Source organism: Petromyzon marinus, unplaced genomic scaffold, assembly GCF_048934315.1.
Source record: "Petromyzon marinus isolate PM22_M1 ecotype Great Lakes invasive population unplaced genomic scaffold, UKy_Petmar_22M1.pri1.0 PM_G_Scaffold_4, whole genome shotgun sequence".
Taxonomy (NCBI): Eukaryota; Metazoa; Chordata; class Hyperoartia; order Petromyzontiformes; family Petromyzontidae; genus Petromyzon; species Petromyzon marinus.
In genome coordinates, this window is record NW_027422983.1 from 3010419 (window position 1) to 3034036 (window position 23618).

The following is a 23618-nucleotide window of genomic DNA, read 5'->3' on the forward strand; positions in this document are numbered from 1 at the left end:
ATTCTAAGCCTCCCAAGCCATTATTAATGCGGCCAAGAAGTCAGTTCACCCACATGGTGGCCGCACACGGGACGTGTGAACATTCCGTGCTCGATTCCAGCAGCCAGCAAGCCCAAACATGCAGCTCATAAACTCGCACGCACGCACGCACAAACAAATAACACGAACAATCCTCTGCATTAGTAATAGGTTTTACCCTTTTGACTGGCACAAAAACTGACACCTTTATTCAAGGCATCGTGTTTGCAATAACCACAACACAAGCAGTCAAAATGCAAACAAAAAAGACAACTCTGATAATAATATTGGCACTGTCCTTGAATTTGATTGGTCCACACCCGAGACGGCTTTTCTTAGAGCCTAATCTCCACTGGCGTTGGACCAGAAGACGCCAAAAGGCGTACAACTCAAAAACAGCGCACCATCAGAGTATTGAGGGCTCGGGGTGAGCATTTATATTATGAGACCTCCTTTGCCAGTAACAAGATATAGTAATAGGTTTTACCTTTTTAACTGGCACAAAAACTGACACCTTTATTCAAGGCATCGTGTTTGCAATAACCACAACACAAGCAGTCAAAATGCAAACAAAAAGACAACTCTGATAATAATATTGGCACTGTCCTTGAATTTGATTGGTCCACACGCGAGACGGCTTTTCTTAGAGACTAGTCTCCATTGGTGTTGGACCAGAAGACGCCAAAAGGCGTGCAACTCAAAAACAGCGCACCATCAGAGTATCGAGGGCTCGGGGTGAGCATTTACATTATGAGACCTCCTTTGCTATGCATGGGTAGCCAAAGGAACGACAGAGAAATCCAATCACGGCGGCTTTAGGTTCGAAGCCAATTCATGCGCTTTGCCTACTGACACAAATTAGCACGAGGCAGAGGCGACTAAATTTCGATTTGAAGCCTTCGTGACTGCAAGGATTCATCTTCTTTGGTTCTTTCGGTAAAGTCACCATCAATAAAATTCTCACGACGTTTCGGCCATTCTACGTGGTGGTGGTGACTTTACCGAAGGAACCAAAGAAGATGAATCCTTGCAGTCACGAAAGCTTTAAATCGAAATTTAACCTCTACGGGGAGGGATTTCACACAACCTTAAGCACCTGAAGACGGCCTCTTGCGTTGTGGCCGAAACGTCGTGAGAATTTTATCGTGTTATTTTATTATCTTATTATTCTCATTCTACATGGTGGTGACTTTACCGAAAGAACCAGAGGCGACTAGACCGAGAGTGAGCAGACTGAGAGAGTTTGCCGGGCGGACTGATTTCAAGCAATGCTCACATCAGCATCTAACTAGAGATATTTGAGCAGGTGCCACGTGCACTATTTACTTTAAAAATGCTAGCAGTTATGAACACTGTCACAAAAGTAGGCACAGCAACTAGAATATACTTGTAAGAGACCTCTACGTGGATAGCAAGGCTATTTATTATAGTGGAGGGGGGGGGGTATCAAAACTGAAAGTCAGATGACCAGGGCATATTTCCAGGACGCTGACAAGTAAAATACCTTGAAACCCAAAAGATATACCGATGTCTGAAAACTTTAGAGGTGAAAAAATGAGTAGAATATCAAAAAATTAAAACTTCAGAAGGTGCACACGGTTTGAACCATCACCACATGGGGGTCCGCGATTCCAAATGAACTGTAATAATGATAAAAGTACGTGAAAGGAAGACAAGTGTCATTGCATTTGGAATCTCAGAAAAAAACCATAAACAGACCATAGACTATTCTTAGCTCTTTCGGTAAAGTCACGTTGAAGGGAAACAATAAGATAATAAAATATATTTTGTTTAAAATATATTTTATTGTTTCCCTTCAACGTGACTTTACCGAAAGAGCTAAGAATATGAATTACTGCAGTCACGAAAGCTTTAAATCAAAATTTAGACAATAGACTGTACATCAGAACGATTGAAATGAGAACAGAATTATTTCCAGGTATATCAGGGTAGTGTGGAAGGCATCAAAATGAAATGTAAAAAAAAATGTATTGCATGATGATATAAGAAACATTTTACGCGTTATATATAGGCCTGTAATGTACAAAATATAGTCGCACATGAACACATACACACATATATACAGACGTCTAAAACAAATTGTTATCTTAAAAGTCATACCGATAAAATAAACAATTCTAGGTCAAATTTCGATTTAAAGCTTTCGTGACTGCAAGGATGCATCTTCTTTGGTTCTTTCGGTAAAGTCACCACGTAGAATGAGAATAAAATAATCAATTAATAAAACACAATAAAATTCTTACGACGTTTCGGCCACAACACAAGTGGCCCTCTTCAGGTGAAAGGAACAGACCTGTCGTCTGACCTTTATTGTGTTATTTTATTTTATTAATTTATTATTTTATTCTCATTCTACGTGGTGACTTTACCGAAAGAACCAAAGAAGATGAATTCTAGTCAATAACCAGGAGGTTCTATTGACAAGTCTAAAAGAAACTGCAGGGAAGGTAGGCTTTAAGCCAGCCTTATAAAGGACCGCCATGATAAAACGAATTTTTTATTCTTTGGTTCTTTCGGTAAAGTCACCACCACGTAGAATGAGAATAAAATAATAAATTGATCAAATAAAATAACAAAATAAAATTCTCACGACGTTTCGGCCACAACACAAGCGGCTCCAGCGCTGTCCTCCAGACAGTCTCGTCCCTTCACCTGATGAAGGCCGCTTGTGTTGTGGCCGAAACGTCGTGAGAATTTTATTGTGTTATTTAATTTTATTAATTTATTATTTTATTCTCATTCTACGTGGCGGTGACTTTACCAAAAGAACCAAAGAAGGATGAATCCTTGCAGTCACGAAAGCTTCAAATCGAAACGAATTTTTTGTTCTTTTCCATCAGCTCAAAAGTAACGTTAAAACAAAACCTCTGCTCCTGTCGACGGCGTACACCTCCTTGACGCCGAGCTCGGACAGCGAGCACGACGTATCGAGCAGCTCCGTCTCGCTGGCGTCCCCGAACAGCGCCGTGTGGTGGACGTCAAGCTCGCACTTGTTGCAGATGTCGGGCAGCAGCGCTTGCAGGGCCACGCGCGGGCTCGCCAGAACTACGGTCTTCTTACGTGCTCGCGAGTAGTTCACCGTCAGCCGCACCGTTTGCTGAAAAACAAATTAAGTGATGTAATACTCTTTGCTTCTATTCGGTAAAGTCACGTAGGTAAAAAAAATCACGACGTTTCAGCCACAACAACACAAGTGGCCTTCATCAGATGAAGGGACCGTGCTGTCACGAGGACAGCGTTGGAGTGAAAACAGCCAAGCCCAGGTCGCGTCCTTTAAGCTGTGTGGGAGGAAGCAAAACGCTTTGACAAAGGAATTAGTATAAACATGAGCACGATGTACGTAGGAGGTGCATGGGCCATGACCTGAGCTTGGCTGTTTTCACTCCAACGCTGTCCTCATGACAGCACGGTCCCTTCACCTGATGAAGGCCGCTTGTGTTGTGGCCGAAACGTCGTGATTTTTGTTATTTTATTTTTTACCTACGTGACTTTACCCAATAGAACCAAAGAGTATGGATCCTTGCAGTCACGAAAGCTTCAAATCTAGAATTAAGAGATTTAAGTAGAGGATCGACGAATTGAACGCTGTCGTTAACAAATCCCCTCTTCGTTTACCCTCTTAGGATCCAGCTGTCAACGTTCATCAAATTTCTCAATTTAAAAATGAAATACTGGGCTAGGCTGTGGATTAAGGGGGACTAAAACTGGGTTACACTTGGTCTGAATTACAGTATAAAACCTCACGATGTGCTGTAGTGGAGGTTCAATGGGACAGGAAGCCCACCTCTTCACACAAATAGCAATGTTATTGTATTTGTCTCTCAGCCAATGGGGCCTCTGCCTTTGCAGGAAAACTCTGCACCAGTTTCGACCTTGTGGATTGCCCTTTTAAACAAATGCTGTTTCCAGCTGTTGAGAACAGCAGCACCATTAAAGCTATGGTGGATTTAGCAGCAGAAAACAGAAAAACTATACACAAACTCAAGTTTGTGGTGGAGGATCATGGGTAATGAATACATAATACACAGACTGTAAAATTATGTTTTGTCTTTCTGTTCCCCCCCTTGTACTGTGACTCTGTACTGGGCTCATGCTCAGTCCCAACAAAAACCTTTTTGTAATGATGTTTCATCCATTCTGCCTATGGACCTTCCAGACCAATATTTTCCAGCAGTGCAGACAAAGCATGATTTCAGAAAGTAAGCTGGTTTCGAATTTCTGGATCACATCACCAGTATATAACCTGCTTAACAAATGATGCTGTGTAATATTCCATATATCCTGGATGACAGGATGCATGCATTTGTACCCCTGGGGAGAGCCTCTAACTAAGCAAATTCATCGTGTAACTTGTATGATTCACGATAAAGGTTTTTGGGTGAGATCGCGTTATTTATAAATGTGTCGTAAAACCCTCCACCACCCAACATGGCCAAAGCAGTAAACATGTGTCACGTTCACAAAAGACAAAATATTCTAGATTTGAAGCTTTCGTGACTGCAAGGATCCATACTCTTTGGTTCTATTCGGTAAAGTCACGTAGTAGGTAAAAAAATAAAACAAGAAAAATCACGACGTTTCGGCCACAACACAAGCAGCCTTCATCAGGTGAAGGGACCAGCCTGTCTAGAGGACAGCGCTGGAGTGAAACACAGCCAAACTTAAAGGTCGTAGTCTGAGCGTGGCTGTGTTTCACTCCAGCGCTGTCCTCGAGACAGGCTGGTCCCTTCACCTGATGAAGGCCGCTTGTGTTGTGGCCGAAACGTCGTGAGAATTTTATTGTTTTATTTTTTTACCTACGTGGTGACTTTACCGAATAGAACCAAAGAGTAAAAGACAATTAGTTCACTACTTTAGCCCATTTGCGCGTAGAAGAGTGAATCCACAACATAATTTACAACATTGTGAATACGACGTTTCGCTGGTGATTAGATCCAGCATCATCGGGCAATTCGCCAGAATGGTGAAGCCCTCTCCGCTTGCTCCCGGTCTTAAATAGAGCAGCAGTAGGGTGACGTCATCATTTAACTCATATCAGGCGCAGCGATTAGAGGTGGATAGGGGGAGGGTATTGTAATTATATAATAGATTGGTAATTATTCAATTGTTATTAATTACTAGTAGTTTCCCCTATAAGGAATTGTAGTTGCAATATATTTAATTTAACAATAAGGGTTACGACACGTTTATAAATAACGCGATCCAACCCAAAAGCCTTTATTATGAATGATATTGGTCGCGAAAGCCTACGTGTTAAACTTGTAAGATGAAAATAAATGCACCAAAGGTTATCGGTCTGTATCCAGCTATATGCCTCTGTGTCTAGTATACAATAAACAACCATCACAAGATAAAATCTAAGACGTTTTGTCATTTGGTAGAATATCAACTAATGTACCATGGCCTCTGGTACAATTGGGCTTTCACAACATTTACATACTCGCTAAACATTCTAAACTAGCCCCTGATCCTGGTGTACAATGCAAAGCCACCACAGGAGAGAAGATCAAGGCCTTGTTCACTGATCCCCAGGATTAAAGCACCTGCAGTTGCTAAGCATGCTTAAATTACATTTCAGACTAAACAATGCAGAGTAGAATTGGAAATACGTAATAGATTTGGATATCATGGAAAACACATGTCTCTAATTACCAATATCTATCCATATCTCTGTTTAAGAGCATTTCATTATTGTAATTTAATTGTACTTGTGTTGGTGTCAATAAAGTAGGAAATATGGAAACAGTTGCATAAAACTATGACAGTATAGGCTGACCTGGCTATAAATCAAAAGTAAACGCATCTATGCCTCTATGTAAGGAACGAGACAGGAAGACTTCTCCACAAATCTGGATGTCGCCTGATGAAGCTGGTTGTAATTACTGGCAAAACGTCGTACTCAGATTGTAAATGTTGTGGCTTGGCTCCCCAACACACCGGTGTGCTGTACTAGTACACTACACTATACACTACACTATACACTACACTACTATACACTACACTATACACTACTAGACACTACACTATACACTACTATACACTACACTATACACTACACACTACACTACACTATACACTACACTATACACTGCTATACACTACACTATACACTACTATACACTACACTATACACTACTATACACTACACTATACACTACACACGAGTGCTGTACTAGTGACGAATCGTCCACGTTCTGTTTACGCGACAGCCCTTACTAGTTGGCTGTGTCGGGTGGTGGCGGGTTTTCACGACACAACATTTATATATTTATACGCGGTCTAACCCAAAAACCTCTATGATGGATATTGGTCGCGAAAGCCTGCTACGTGTTAAACTGACCAACTCCAACTCTGCCTGACCACCACAGTCCTGCTTAAATAGTCACACAAAGTGGCTGCATCTTAGCCCTTCGTATTATTCATAAGACTGCCGGTCTCCTTTTACCAATTGAAATCTTACTCCAACCATTCACATATTTCCAAGAGGAAATTTGACTTCCTCATTACTACCAAGTAACGAGGCAGTCAAATTTAAAAGATTTAACAACAAAAAGCATCGTACGCTTTTCGAAGCAGACTTCAACTTTGCACAGAAGAACGGAACGGTCCAACTCTATCTTCTCAATAAAGCCAAGTATGGCGCGTAAATACTTTGATCTAAAAGCAATCCATCCTTTTCACTGAATGCAAGTGATAAATATAATCACAGCCGGTGAAGTGACGAGAGGGAAATATTTTCCTTTAAAATTAATTAGGTTGCAATGTTTATACAAGATGCTTAAAAGTAAAACATTTTTAAAATAAGAATGTTTGCATAGCATATTCCACCCATGGATAAGTATTATCATCATCATCCGCATCATCATTCAGTATAAATTTTCTACTGGATGAATGCTAAGTATAGCCTGGTAAAAACATGATCTGCAGGCGAACTGAGCCAAAGCAAAATGTAGTTACTCTTTGTTTTTTTATCAGTAAAGTCACGTATAAATAATAAATAATAAAATAACATAATAGCGTACGACGTTTCGGTTGCAACACAAGCAGCCATCATCAGGTACAGAAGAGCTAAGTTTACGAGAGAGAGGGGAGACACAACCTCAGATGTATACACAGATACCCAAGTAGGGGGGAACTAACACAGATACAACAGGGGACACAGAGAGAGAAGCATACCAGACAAACAGGGTTTAGCAACATTTGGAAACCATATAAAGCAACACAGTCAGTCGGTCAAAACACAATCAACGCGTAGTCCGGTTGATCACGCTATTTCAAAGATTGATAAATTGCAAGTTGTAAACTGGCGGGTAACACCAACCGGTGCATCCAGTGAGGCATGATGTGATAATGGCATTTCATCATGTTTCATTAGTCAAGATACCAAAATCCAACCAAATCCAGTCTCACAAATATTTCCATTCATAAGTAGATTTGACCCGAAGGGGTCAAGGTTTCCCGATGATAACTCATCGCGTGACGGTGTAGTCGGCAGCATGCGTGCAAGGTTCAGAAATGAATCCGGCACATTATCACAAAGGTCAAATCGGAGAGCCATGTATATAACATGGTAATCCACAGATGGACCCTAATACAAAACTGTACAAAATCCTTTTACCTGTAACAACACGTGAGACTTTCTACAAAGTGTCAACAAGCACGACACGGCCGAGGAAATGTGTGAAAGACGCCTAATGCAGAAGCTAACCAATTGAGGCAATGACGTCTAAAATGTACTTAAGGAGAATTTAACTAAAATTGTGTACTGACAATGTACACACATGCTGTGTTAACACACACCCATAGCCACACCTAGCTCAAAGTGTAGTTTCAAACTCTTATAATTCATCTAATAATAGTTATTTGCATGTACGCATGAACCGGGCCACTTTGCTTACACGTCCATTTTTCTAATCAGCTTTGTCACTCCGAGATCTCTACGCAGGTTTCAGCGTGTTTCGACTGTACAAAGTCTTGTCTACGACGAGGCCGCGTCAGCGAATCAACGCTTTACCTCCGGGACAACGGGCTGCATCGGCTTCCTGAGTCGGTCATCAGTGGCGGGCCGAGGCTTTTTAGGAGGAAGGCCGTCACTCCAAGATCTCTACGCAGGTTCCAGCGTGTTTCGACTGTCAAAGTCTTACCTACGACGAGGCCGCGTCAGCGAATCAACGCTTTACCTCCGGGACAACGGGCTGCATCGGCTTCTCCAGTCGGTCATCGCCGGCGGGCCGAGGTTTGAGGAGGGCCGTCCCAGCACCGAGGGCCCCCAGCGGTGTGCTGGGCCCGTACTGTAGAGGCGATGCATCGTCCCTCGATAGCAGCTCCAGGGTGTGGCCGTCAGGGCTCAACCGGTAGGGACCGCAGAGTTCAACCAGGAGGTCCGTCACCGTCCTGCTGCTCACACAGCAACACGTGGGCAGCAGCAGCAGCTCCAAGTCAACGTCAAAGTGTGAGTCGTGCGTAAGGACATTTGTTGTTCCCGACTGAGGCCCGACTCGTAATTTAGAAACCAGAAAATTGTTCAAAAGATGCAGCGTGATATTCTTACAGCATGGCTATGAACGCTCGCGGATGCGTTTGTGTCATGTTTACATTCGATGTGTGGAGTGTAATTTAAATTACTGTTTACGGGGCCGTAGCAATGAGTATGGAATGTAAGTAAAAAATTGTACACAATGCATCTTCAAAACACTCACCATCCTAACGTATTACAAGGAGGGGGATCAATCATACGTCTTGTTCACACTCATGGATTTCAAACACGGCTTAACAAGTTAAAACGTGTTGCATGGATACAAAATATACTTTTAATGTTGTATTCAAAATGACCGTAAATGTTTTCCAAGAAATAAAATGGCGTGTTTATTATATCCATAGCGATTATTTGCGCATTTAACAAATCCCAAAAAAAATAACACACCGGCAGATGCAATCACCCAAAAGATGACCACATTACAGACAACTGGAAATAGCTCATTATAAAATTGCTTGCAAAGAGGGCAATTTGACCTCGCGGCCATGAAGATTTATGCTTCGTGAAAATAACACATTTATTTTAATGCATTTAAAACCACTCTCATTAAACTCCACTCACCACTCTTATTAAACTCCACTCACCACTCTTATTAAACTCCACTCACCACTCTTATTAAGCTCCACTCACCACTCTTATTAAACTCCACTCACCACTCTTATTAAACTACACTCACCACTCTTATTAAACTCCACTCACCACTCTTATTAAACTCCACTCACCACTCTTATTAAACTCCACTCACCACTCTTATTAAACTCCACTCACCACTCTCATTAAACTCCACTCACCACTCTTATTAAACTCCACTCACCACTCTTATTAAACTCCACTCACCACTCTTATTAAACTCCACTCACCACTCTTATTAAACTCCACTCACCACTCTCATTAAACTCCACTCACCACTCTCATTAAACTCCACTCACCACTCTTATTAAACTCCACTCACCACTCTTATTAAACTACACTCACCACTCTTATTAAACTCCACTCACCACTCTTATTAAACTCCACTCACCACTCTTATTAAACTCCACTCACCACTCTTATTAAACTCCACTCACCACTCTCATTAAACTCCACACACCACTCTCATTAAACTCCACTCACCACTCTTATTAAACTCCACTCACCACTCTTATTAAACTCCACTCACCACTCTTATTAAACTCCACTCACCACTCTTATTAAACTCCACTCACCACTCTTATTAAACTCCACTCACCACTCTTATTAAACTCCACTCACCACTCTTATTAAACTCCACTCACCACTCTCATTAAACTCCACTCACCACTCTCATTAAACTCCACTCACCACTCTTATTAAACTCCACTCACCACTCTTATTAAACTCCACTCACCACTCTTATTAAACTCCACTCACCACTCTTATTAAACTCCACTCACCACTCTTATTAAACTCCACTCACCACTCTTATTAAACTCCACTCACCACTCTCATTAAACTCCACACACCACTCTCATTAAACTCCACTCACCACTCTTATTAAACTCCACTCACCACTCTTATTAAACTCCACTCACCACTCTTATTAAACTCCACTCACCACTCTTATTAAACTCCACTCACCACTCTTATTAAACTCCACTCACCACTCTTATTAAACTCCACTCACCACTCTTATTAAACTCCACTCACCACTCTCATTAAACTCCACTCACCACTCTTATTAAACTCCACTCACCACTCTTATTAAACTCCACTCACCACTCTTATTAAACTCCACTCACCACTCTCATTAAACTCCACTCACCACTCTTATTAAACTCCACTCACCACTCTTATTAAACTCCACTCACCACTCTTATTAAACTCCACTCACCACTCTTATTAAACTCCACTCACTACTCTTATTAAACTCCACTCACCACTCTTATTAAACTCCACTCACCACTCTTATTAAACTCCACTCACCACTCTTATTAAACTCCACTCACCACTCTTATTAAACTCCACTCACCACTCTTATTAAACTCCACTCACTACTCTTATTAAACTCCACTCACCACTCTTATTAAACTCCACTCACCACTCTCATTAAACTCCACTCACCACTCTCATTAAACTCCACTCACCACTCTCATTAAACTCCACTCACTACTCTCATTAAACTCCACTCTCACGCCTTTCCAAATTGACATTTCAATGCTTGTGTAGCACCACAGATGGTACTACGGTACCACGTAGTGTAACACCACAGATGGTACTACGTAGTGTAACACCACATATGGTACTACGTAGTGTAACACCACAGATGGTACTACGTAGTGTAACACCACAGATGGTACTACTAGTGTAACACCACAGATAGTACTACTAGTGTAACACCACAGATGGTACTACGTAGTGTAACACCACAGATGGTACTACGTAGTGTAACACCACAGGTGGTACTACTAGTGTAACACCACAGATGGTACTACGTAGTGTAACACCACAGATAGTACTACTAGTGTAACACCACAGATAGTACTACTAGTGTAACACCACAGATAGTACTACTAGTGTAACACCACAGATAGTACTACTAGTGTAACACCACAGATGGTACTACGTAGTGTAATACCACAGATGGTACTACGTAGTGTAACACCACAGATGGTACTACGTAGTGTAACACCACAGATGGTACTACGTGGTGTAACACCACAGATGGTAATACGGTACCACGTAGTGTAACACCACAGATGGTACCTCGTAGTGTAACACCACAGATGGTACTACGGTACCTCGTAGTGTAACACCACAGATGGTACTACGGTACCACATAGTGTAACACCACAGATGGTACTAGGGTACCTCGTAGTGTAACATCACAGATGGTACTACGTAGTGTAACACCACAGATGGTACCTCGTAGTGTAACACCACAGATAGTACTACGGTACCACGTAGTGTAACACCACAGATGGTACTACGGTACCAAGTAGTGTAACACCACAGATGGTACTACGGTACCACGTAGTGTAACACCACAGATGGTACTACGGTACCACGTAGTGTAACACCACAGATGGTACTACGGTACCTCGTACCGTCGGGGTGAAGGGCTACGGGGCTTCTAGGATCCCAGACAGCTGAGCCCCTCACTGGGCAAGGGGCATCAAAGGGGACCTCCCCCAGCCGATCTGGGACCAGTTGAAGACCGAAGCCGAAGACCGGTAGCAGCCAGACAGGACCCTGGGGCCCCTTGCAAGGGCCCCGGGGACGCCGTGCGGGCCGGTGGTGAGACTCTGGGCCGGTGGTGGGACTCTGGGCCGGTGGTGGACTCTGGGCCGGTGGTGGGACTCTGGGCCGGTGGTGGGACTCTGGGCCGCTGGTGGGACTCTGGGGCCAGTGGTGGGACTCTGGGCCGGTGGTGGGACTCTGGGGCCAGTGGTGGGACTCTGGGCCAGTGGTGGGACTCTGGGCCAGTGGTGGGACTCTGGGCCAGTGGTGGGACTCTGGGCCGGTGGTGGGACTCTGGGGCCGGTGGTGGGACTTTGGGCCGGTGGTGGGACTCTGGGCCAGTGGTGGGACTTTGGGCCGGTGGTGGGACTCTGGGGCCGGTGGTGGGACTCTGGGCCAGTGGTGGTGGGACTCTGGGCCAGTGGTGGGACTCTGGGCCGGTGGTGGTGGGACTCTGGGGCACTGGTAGTGGGACTCTGGGCCAGTGGTGGGACTCTGGGGCCAGTGGTGGGACTCTGGGCCAGTGGTGGGACTCTGGGCCGGTGGTGGGACTCTGGGGCTAGTGGTGGGACTCTGGGCCAGTGGTGGACTCTGAGGCCAGTGGTGGGACTCTGGGCCAGTGGTGGGACTCTGGGGCCGCTGGTGGGACTCTGGGGCCAGTGGTTGGACTCTGGGGCCAGTGGTGGGACTCTGGGCCAGTGGTGGGACTCTGAGGTCAGTGGTGGGACTCTGGGGCCGCTGGTGGGACTCTGGGCCTGTGGTAGGACTCTGGGGCCAGTGGTGGGACTCTGGGACTCCCCGGCCCTACGCCCTTATAAGGGCGAGGTCAGAGGAAGCCAGAGTGTAGACCCTGGGTCGGGGTCAGGGGTCAGCCCCCCCTTAGGGTGATCACAGCGGAGGAGCCGAGAGCGTTGCCAGCGTCACGGCACGCCGGGAGTAGGCCGTGTCCCTAGGGCTGTAGCAGCCCATCAGGACTGTCGGGGAGCGCTGTGTTGTAATAAAGGAGTTGTCTATACGAAGGTGTGTCTACGGAACCCATTACGCCTGTGCCAAACTTGGGCGGCCATAAAATGCTTACCCATCCATCGCTTGATCCCCGCAGGAATGGAATGAGTGTGCGTGTGTGTGTAGCGGTTAGCGCTACGCTGCGCTATGAACCTGGCGACCCGGGTTTGATTCCCGCTCACGGCCAACACCGGTGACAATTATCTGAACGGGTCCCGGGCCTCCCCTAGGTCGACTCAGCCTCAAATGAGTACCTGGTGCGGTGGATAAAAACATTGCCACTGGGGAGACAAAGGCGGTCGGGCGTGGTGCTGGCCACCCACCCCCTCGTGTACCGTTCCGGCCTTCATAAGTGCTCACTAACAGCACTTGCCCAACAGTCTGTTAAGGCTACACGGGGGATCTTTGTCTTTGTGTGCTGCTCGCTAACAGCACTTGCCCCTACAGTCTGTTACAGGCTACACGGGGGATCTTTGTCTTTGTGTGCTGCTCGCTAACAGCACTTGCCCCTAAAGCCTGTCACAGGCTACACGGGGGATCTTTGTCTTTGTGTGTGCTCGCTAACAGCACTTGCCCCTACAGTCTGTTACAGGCTACACGGTGGGGGATCTTTGTCTTTGTGTGTGCTCGCTAACAGCACTTGCCCCTACAACTCTGTTACAGGCTACACGGGGGATCTTTGTCTGTTTATCTTTGTGTAAATAATCCAAGTGCACGACAGGCACCTCCCGTCGACTCGGGCCACGTGGTGCACCCCGCCCGGCAGGATGACGTTGAGCTCCACATTGTCCACTGGGGGGCCGTCGCCACCGTCCGGTGGGTCTAAGCTGGGGGTCCCAGTCTGGGACTGGGACCGCATCAGCGGTGGTACCGGCGCACGGGGCTTCATCTTCCGGGCTGCTGCGGAACGACAACAAAATAAAGAGCAGTGGGACGTTGCGCTGCTAGGCCGTTTTAAGGATTTATATTGTTACATCAACAAGGGGGGTTGGGTGTGCAGTCAGCGTTGATGCAGGTACATTCGTTAGGTCAAGGCGAAGCCACTCATTCTCCAACGTCGGTGGACTGGCGTTTTGTTAGGAACAACGAATGATCGGCCACTTAAGAGATCACAAGGCAATGGGGATCAATGCGTCAACATTCAACCCTGACTTAAAACTGCAATTAATCAAGTGATAGGCGTGTGACCGCCCTTACACACATCACTTTCAGATCTCGCATGGCCACGTGCACCTATATTCACAAATTGAAAGGAAATTAATGTATTCATTTAGTGGTTAGCAGCAGTAATGGATGATCATGATGCTTTAAATAAATAAAACATTTCATAAAAACGAAGCAGATGGAACCATTATATTACAAACACAGTAGCTCCATGTGATGCTTATGTAAAACGCAATATCTACGTAAATGCAATTGCCAGTTCAACGTAACACGTTTGCTACTTTGTTGCATGCAATTTCACGTTCACTTAAAATTGGGCAGTGCTCTTTGAATACATCTTGCACTGACTGTGCAAGCCCTGTACCGCCATGAAATTACTACACAGAGAAGTGATATTAAATCACTCTTGACAACAGGATGTTGATGAGTGATTAGCACGTGATGAGTCATTCATTGATCCGTTCATTTTTTTTTAAATCATCTATCAGTATGGTGGGGGGGGGGGGGTGTGGTCACTCCGTCAAGTAACCAGTTAACATTATCAAGACACACCTTAGTACATGACTTAAGTGAGTTTAGGGGTGTGATCAGTACGTACGATATAATTTTTGTTTGGGTGAATAATTATCCCGAATGTTTACGATCTGACCACTTACTGCATTCTTGGCGTAATGCAGTAAGAGTGTGAGTGTGTGTATGTGTGTGTATGTATGTGTGTGTCCGGCAAAACAACCCCCTACCTCCTCGCGGTGCCGGACGGGCAACTCTGTCGTGGACAGCGCTGTGGGGGGAGATCCAATTTTGATTGGCTCCTCCCCTCATGGCATATGTGTCCACCACAGGGGCTAAACGGGGGCTCTGGACGGGTGCGAGGGGCTGGTAACCCCTCCACCTTCAATTAATTACCACGAAACCACGAATTAAACTGAAATATGTAACAACTAAGCTTGTGCCGGAGGCCCCGGGGGGCCAGGCGTCTATGACGTCTCCTGGCCAAACCCCAATTGGCGGAGCCAGGAGATTGAATACCTACCCTCGGGGCTACTCCAGAAACAACGAAAAGCCACTACGGGTGGCCACGTGGAATGTTCGAACGCTCACTGCAGAGGAGAGGCTGCCACTCCTCTGTCGGGAGCTGGACCGGTACCGCCTGGATCTATGCGGCATTCAGGAGGTCCGGTGGACCGGCTCTGGCTCCTGCCACCATGAGGGGTGGACAGTCCTCTACTCGGGGCAGCAGACTGCCAAACAACAGGGTGTGGGTCTTCTTTTGAACAAAAGAATGAAGGGGGCGTGGGAGCGTGGCGGTGAGGTGTGGGAAGCTGTAAGCCCCAGGCTACTTTGCGCTCGCCTTCCCATCAACCGGAGGCGAGGAATGGTGGTCGTGGTTACTTATGCCCCCAACGAAGATGAACATCCGTGGAGGGATGCAGGCAAAGCCGATGAGTCAGATGCCTTCTATGACCTCCTGTCACAGGTGCTGGCTAAAGTGGCCCCTCGGGATAGAGTCATCATGTTGGGTGACTTCAATGCCCGAGTTGGTCATGATACTGGCACCTGGTCTGGAGTGATTGGAGGGCATGGGCCAGATCAGCTCAATAACAACGGTAGGAGGCTGCTAGATTTTTGTGCAGCCCATGGGCTTGTAATTACCAACACGCTGTTCCGGCATCGGCGCATCCACACAACATCATGGATGCATGCCGGGTCCAAGCAAGAACATCTGCTGGACTACATAGTGACGGACCAGCGAATGCGAGCCCATGTTCTTGACACCAGGACCTACCGTGGAGCTGATCTGCCCTCTGACCATCGACTAGTCATCTGTAAGATGCGCCTGCCATTCTTCCACTCCGGTGGTGGGTGTACACCCAGGACCCCATTCCAACCTAAAGTGGCCTGGTCTCAGTTATCTGATGAAAGTTGCAAGCGAGAATTTCATCATCGCTTGCGGCTGGGATTGGCATCGTCCCCGACTCCTCCTGATGTCGAGGGTAAATGGGCGAGGTTTAGGACTGTGACTCATGCAGCTGCAATGGCTGCTCTGGGTACGTGGTCCAGACCTCCCCAGACACCCTGGATGACAGAGGAGTTGTTCAGGATGGTTGAGAAAAAGCGACAGGCCCACTGTCATCGGCTACAGAATCCCACGTCAGAGAATGAGGAGGCTTACCGCAGCCTTCGCTCGGAGGTTCGGAGAGCCGTGAGGCGCTGCAAGGATGGGTGGTGGTCGCGGGTTGCTGAGGAGATGGAGTCTGCCTCAGTGGCCCGTGATCACAAATCTCTATTTAACTCCATCAAAAAAGTAACCTGCAGCGCCACACCTATTACCATCATTAGGGGAAAAAACGGTGATCCAATTTCCGACCCCCAGGAACAGGTTCGCAGATTTGCTGAGAATTTCTGTGAGGTCCTGGGGGAGGGAAAATCCCTCAGCCAGGAAAACATCGTGGCACAAAGTGAGGATGACCCTGCTGAGGCTGCGGTGCCTCAAATATTGGATGAAGTCACCCCCTGTGAGTGGCTGGCTGAGGTGCCATCTGCTGAGGAAGTATTGAAGGCGATCCAGAGTCTGAGACCAGGAAAGGCAGCGGGCAGAGATGATCTCCCAAGCGAAATGCTGAGGGAGGGTGGCGTTTGTGCACAGACTGCCCTATATGACATCATAACAACAGTCTGGACCACTGGACGGGTTCCGCAGGATTGGAAGGATGCCCTGGTGGTCCCCCTTTTTAAGAAGAAGGGGGACCGCACAGACTGTAACAACTACAGGGGCATCTCACTCCTCAGTGTGCCGGGAAAGGTCCTGGCAAGGATTATTCAGCATCGCCTTGCCAGGCACGCTGAGGAGAGGCTTGCGGAGCCCCAATGCGGTTTCAGGAAAGGGCGGTCCTGCACAGATGCCATATTTTCTGTCTGTCTGCTACAGCAGAGGTGTAGGGAATTCCAACAAGACCTACATCTCTGCTTTATTGACCTGGTCAAGGCCTATGATACCATCAGTAGGCCTGGGCTCTGGGTCGTTCTTCGTGCTTTTGGAGTACCTGACCCTCTGCTCACGATCATTAAGGACCTTCATGATGGTGAGCGGGCCCGGGTAAAACTACGTGGCCGGGAGTCAGAGCCATTCCCTGTACATCTTGGGGTGCGACAGGGATGTCCTCTGGCTCCCACATTATTTAACATCTATTTTGACCACGTAGTTCGTGAAGCCTTCAATAGCTGTACCGGGGGAATCTCCATATGGTACAGATATAATGGGAGGCTAATCGATGCCCGGGTGCGGTCAAGGGATGGCTCCCTATTGCTCAACCACGTTATGTATGCTGATGATTTGGTAATAGCTGCTCAGTCAGAGGAGGAGTTGGAGACGCTGCTGCTGAGACTGGAGCGTGCCACTAAGAGGTGGGGCCTTACCATCAGCCCCACCAAAACTAAGCACCTGCCTGGGTATTTTGTACCATCGGACACTCCACCCCCACAACTCCCAATCGGTGATGGGGCAGTTGTGGAGAGAGTGGAGAGTTTCCCATACCTGGGCAGTGTGCTTATGACTGGCTCCAGTTTAACAGCAGAGGTCTCACTCCGAATCAGTCGAGCGGCAATATCTTTTCATCGGTTGCGTAACGCTGTGTGGAAGCTACCTGGTCTGTCGCTCCGCACTAAGCTTCAGGTCTTCTCGGCCACGGTCATTCCCTCCCTTCTCTACGCTTGCGAGACGTGGACCCCCCTGGTGTAACATCTTCGCCGGTTAGAAACATTTAGGCTGGCCTGCCTACGATCCATCCTGGGTTTAACCAGACTGGATTGTGTGAGGAGCTCACAAATCCTTGAAAGATCTGGGCAGGGTCCCATCGGTGAGCTCCTCCGGCAGGCAAGGCTGCGATGGCTGGGTCATGTAGCCCGCATGCCCAGCCACCGCATGCCGAAACAGCTTTTGTTTGGCCGGATTGAGGGGGCTGGGCGGGCGCGGCACGGGCTAGAGAAGAGATGGAGTGATGTGGTACAGGAGGACGTGGAGCTGAGTGGACTTGCCGATGACTGGTACCAGCGGTGTCAAGATCGGCCTCTGTGGAGGAGGCTCGTGAAGGATGCTACTGGGCAGTTGGAGGCAGTCGCCCTCCAACAACAACGGAGGGCGGAGGAGCGACGCTCACAACAGCGAGCGGAGCGCCGGGTGGCTAAAGCACAGCAGGTTGGCACAGTAGGGGGCACAGGTGGTGCATCAGCCAATCATCTCAGTCAGTCGACCCGTGGCACCTGGGTCTGCCCCGTGACCTCCTGCCAGCAGGCGTTCGACACTTCACGTGGCCTCAGGGTGCACATAGCCTGGCACAAGCGTCGTGGTGACGTCACCGCCACTTAGTGGCGAATGGCGGTTGTCGTTGTATGTGTGTATGTGAGTGTGTATGTGTGTATGTGAGTGTGTATATGAGTGTGTATGTGAGTGTGTATGTGAGCGTGTATGTGTATATGAGTGTGTATATGAGTGTGTATGTGAGTGTGTATGTGAGTGTGTATGTGAGTGTGTATGTGAGTGTGTGTATGTGTGTGAGTATGTATATGAGTGTGTATGTGAGTGTGTGTGTATGTGAGTGTGTATGTGAGTGTGTATGTGTGTATACAGTCTGTTAAGGTAATATGGGGGATCTTTGTCGTTGTTGTGTATATGAGTGTGTATGTGTATGTATGTGAGTGTGTATGTGAGTGTGTGTGTATGTATATGAGTGTGTATATGAGTGTGTATGTGAGTGTGTATGTGTGTATGTATGTGAGTGTGTATGTGAGCGTGTATGTGTATATGAGTGTGTATATGAGTGTGTATGTGAGTGTGTATGTGAGTGTGTATGTGAGTGTGTATGTGTGTATATGAGTGTGTATATTAGTGTGTATATGAGTGTGTATGTGTGTATGTATGTGAGTGTGTATGTGTGTATGTATATGTGTGTATGTGAGTGTGTATGTGAGTGTGTATATGAGTGTGTATATGAGTGTGAATGTGAGTGTGTATGTGAGTGTGTATGTGAGTGTGTGTGTATATGAGTGTGAATGTGAGTGTGTATGTAAGTGTGTATGTGAGTGTGTATGTGTGTGTGTATATGAGTGTGTATATGAGTGTGAATGTGAGTGTGTATGTGAGTGTGTATGTGAGTGTGTATGTGTGTGTATGAGTGTGAATGTGAGTGTGTATGTGAGTGTGTATGTGTGTGTGTATGTGAGTATGTATGTGAGTGTGTATGTGTATGTGAGTGTGTACATGAGTGTGTATGTGTGTGTGTATGTCAGTGTGTATGTGAGTGTGTATATGAGTGTATATGAGTGTGTATATGAGTGTGTATGAGTGTATGTGAGTGTGTATATAAGTGTGTGAGTGTGTGTGTGTTTGTACAAGGATGTTGCAACCTGCTGTGTACGGTGTACACTGAAGTTATTCTATGTGTAAGCACCTTGGCAGGAGTTTCAAAGGGGGAGGAACAACAACAACAACCTGCTTGCACACACACGGACACACACGGACACACACACGGATACACACACAGACATACACACACAGACACACACACACGAACACACACACACGGACACACACACGGACACACACACACAGACACAATACAACAATGAGTACACACGTGTCAGCCAGAGTGAGCGGACACTGCTCAGATGGATCAACGTTTTCCATCATTAGACCTCCTTTGCCAGTACCAAAATATAATAATAGTGTTTTTTCCCCTTTTTTCTGGCAACAAAACTGAAACCTTTTAACAAGGATTCATGTTACTGCATTAACCACAATACCTGCAGTCAAAATGCAAACAAAACACATACTATGATCATATATGATGCATTGTCCTTGAAACTGATTGGTCCACACCAAGAAAGCCATCCCTTGGTGTGGACCAATCAGTTTCAAGGACAATGCATCATATATTATCATAGTATGTTTTTTTTTATTATCATAGTATGTGGTTAATGCAGTAACATGAATCCTTGTTAAAAGGTTTCAGTTTTGTTTTGCCGAATCGATTGTTAAAAAGCCACTCGCCATAACAATTACGTCATCCATTGTGATTCACAGCATCTCAATACTACATTGTTCAAGCGTTATGTAACATGCCCGTATTTGTATTCAGCAAGTTATTTAAACATGCGCTTGAGTGTCATAGATTTTACACGTATGTAGAAAATGCAAAGAAATGTGTCAGGCATATTATCACACGTCCTATTAAACCGCTCCCACCGTCTGTACACACACACGGTGGTGGTGGTACTTTATACTGTAAAACACAGCACTTATAATACACCTTTATAAATGACCGCAGTCGTAAATCGGCCACGTGTATTAACCACGTGGAGCTCATTAACACAGCCACGTTAGCCACGAAAAATCAGACACAGTCGTTCACTCGTAACTTAGAACTTGTAAAATCTATACACGTTACTTTTAAACTACGAATAAGAGTACTGTAATTACGGCAAAAATACATTAGAGGTGCTGTATATCAGAACAATAAATCAAACAATAACACAGCCACGTAAACCACAAACGCCAAAGGCCCCGTTCACCACCACAACTTGTGCTAAAATATTCTTGGTTCGTTCGGTAAAGTCACCACGTAGAAGGGAAACAATAAAACAATAAAAATATAAAACAATAAAATAATAAAAATATAAAACAATAAAATTATTATTCTTGGTTCTTTCGGTAAAGTCACATAGAAGGGAAACAATAAAATAATACAAATATAAAATAATACAATTCTCACGACATATCGACTGCAACACAAGCAATCATCATCAGGTGTGAAAACCACAACAAAATATTCTTGCTGTGGTTTTCACACCTGATGATGATTGCTTGTGTTGCAGTCGAAACGTCGTGAGAATTTTGTGTTATATTTTTATTATTTTATAGTTTCCCTTCTACGTGGTGACTTTACCAAAAAGAACCAAGAATAAGAATCCCTGCAGTCACGAAAGCATAAAAATCAAAATGTAACTTGTGCCAAGTTATCAGAGTTACTCATCAATCCGACTTGTTCAACGTATAGCTGCTACGGCTTCAAAGATTATCACAAACAACAATCATTAAACATAAATAAGGGAGCCCAGAACACCCCACCACCAACAACCACAACAACCACGCCATCATCAACGTATAGCTGCTACGGCTTCAAAGATTATCACCAACAACAATCATTAAACATAAATAAGGGAGCCCAGAACACCCCACCACCACCAACAACCACACCACCATCAACGTATAGCTGCTACGGCTTCAAAGATCGTCACAAACAACAATCATTAAACATAAATAAGGGAGCCCAGAACACCCCACCACCAACAACAACCACACCATCATCAACGTATAGCTGCTACGGCTTCAAAGATTGTCACAAACAACAATCATTAAACATAAATAAGGGAGCCCAGAACACCCCACCACCACCACCAACAACCACAACAACCACACCATCATCACGGACGACATAAACTTGTTTACTTCACACCACGCAACAACTTTACAAACTGTTGTTGTTGTTTACGAATGCGACCTCGCAGAACCGCAAGAGTTTGTGACGCTGTGCAAGCAAGCAGCAGCATCACCATCTATTTATAATTAATATCGTGAACAAAACAAGTACAAACTTCTCCGTCTCTCTCCACTTCCACACTTGCAACCAACCCCACTTCCTCCACGTGCTGCTGCTGCTCACACAGACAGCGACAACAGCAGCAGCGTGCGACAAAAGGTAGCCATTACCACGTGCTGGTGATCACGTGCTGGTGGTGGTGGTGCTGGTCACGTGGTTGTTTGTAGTCGTGGATTTTGTCTTAACGGGGTCTCCAGACAAAACCTTGTAACTCCACAGGCTGCTGGCTGCTGCTGCTGCTGGCTGCTTGCCGTCTCTCACTCCTCCCTGGAAGCCGGGAGGCGGGCGGGCGGGGCGGGCGGGAGCGTGAACAGAACTCGACGGCAGTGTGGCCGGGACCTCGGTTACGGTCGGTCTCAGACGGGCCCCGTCACCGCTGCGTAGTCCCGTCGTCGTGTGCGCGAAGGGGCCCACGGAGCGGATGAGCGAGAGAAGGGGAGAGAGAAGGAGAGAGAGATTATGGGAGCTGTGAGAGAGAGAGCGAAGTGGAGTTGATGAGAGCGGCAGGAGGAGGGGGAGGGGAGGGACGAGGAGGGGGCGGTGCCGTAGTGGGCGGGGTCACACTACGGCACCGCCCCCTCCTCGTCCCTAGTGTGACCCCGCCCACTACGGCACCGCCCCCTCCTCGTCCCTAGTGTGACCCCGCCCACTACGGCACCGCCCCCTCCTCGTCCCTAGTGTGACCCTGCCCACTACGGCTGAGACTTGAAGCCAACTCGGTGTGTGGGGGTGGGTGGTTACTAAAACAAACATTCAGATTTATTAGTGCAGCAAAGCGCTTCATAAACTCAAGCCGTGTTTAATTTTACCAGGGTAAGGCTCACTGGGCTCTGTTAAATCTGCTTTAATTTATTTATCTTTCCAGAAGAGATCTGCATATCGTCGCAAATGATGGGTCAACCAAATTGGCTTATCGTGGGTAAATTTGTAAGACGCTAATGCAGGGTGGTTTAAAAAAATGTGGACCCAATTTCAAAGCGGTATATTTCACGATGGCAACAACACGTTACAATTACACAACAAGTTACAAACGTAACAGTAGGGGTCTTCCCCCTTTTTTCTGACAACAAAACTGAAACCTTTTTAACAAGGATTCATGTCTACTGCATTAACCACAATACCTGCGGTCAAAATGCAAACAAAAAACATACTATGATCATATATGATGCATTGTCATTGGTGTGGACCAATCAGTTTCAAGGACAATGCCACATATATTATCATAGTATGTTTTTTGTTTGCATTTTGACTGCAGGTATTGTGGTTATGCAGTAGACATGAATCCTTGTTAAAAAGGTTTCAGTTTTGTTGCCAGAAAAAAGGGGAAAACCCCTATTGTTACATTTTGGTACTGGCAAAGGAGGTCTAATGAAGTTACAAACGCTTTAATGAGTTATCAAGATTTACTAACCATTTTATAAATTCTCTATGTGCCCTCCACCAACATCGAGACGATAGTTGAATTCGTCCCAAACGCCTCTCAAAGCGAAGTCTTCTCTCTAGCGGTTATCATTTTAAACTCTATGCCCCGCCGTTTCAAGTGGTATTGCCCGATGACGCTGGATGTAATTACCAGCGTAATGTCACAGTACTAATCAAACTGTAAATGTTGTGGATTCACTCTTCAACCACCACCGGTGTGGGGCTAAAGTAGTGAACTAATTGTCTTTTTTCAACGTGACGCTTTTTTTTTGCTGATTGGCCGTGTCGGGTGGTGGAGGGTTACAACACAGTTATAAATAACACCATCTAACCCAGAAAACCTTTATTGTGGATTATTATGAAGAGTTCGTGGTTTGCAGAGATGTAGCGATTTCAAATCGGGTCAATGTATTTGAAACACCCTGCTCTAAAATCCTGACCCGAACCTTAATAACAATACGATTGTATTAAAACATTATAGCAATGCATTGATTAAAATTACATATTTACAGTGGTGGTAAATATTCAACATGCAAAAATAATGTGCGGTGCTTCGAAAAGTATTGCATTTATATCTTCCGGCATAATTATGAAGACAACCT

The 23618-nt window shown here is 45.9% G+C and overlaps 1 protein-coding gene across 2 annotated transcripts in view; it reads right to left on the reverse strand.

The window, feature by feature from the left end:
• LOC142916601 (uncharacterized) overlaps positions 1 to 22103 on the reverse strand; it is a 43106-nt gene extending 21003 nt beyond the window's left edge. Inside the window, exons 1-5 of one of the 2 annotated variants that reach the window (XM_076061737.1) lie at positions 21705 to 22103; positions 19387 to 19427; positions 13501 to 13675; positions 8220 to 8436; positions 2905 to 3136 (exon numbers count right to left, since the gene is read on the reverse strand). In XM_076061737.1, coding sequence (XP_075917852.1) covers positions 2905 to 3136; positions 8220 to 8436; positions 13501 to 13664 — 613 coding nt within the window. In that variant the 5' untranslated portion in view covers positions 13665 to 13675; positions 19387 to 19427; positions 21705 to 22103. The remainder of the gene's footprint in view (positions 1 to 2904; positions 3137 to 8219; positions 8437 to 13500; positions 13676 to 19386; positions 19428 to 21704) is intronic. The other variant, XM_076061738.1, reaches the window with a different exon arrangement.
• Positions 22104 to 23618: the final 1515 nt, after the last annotated feature.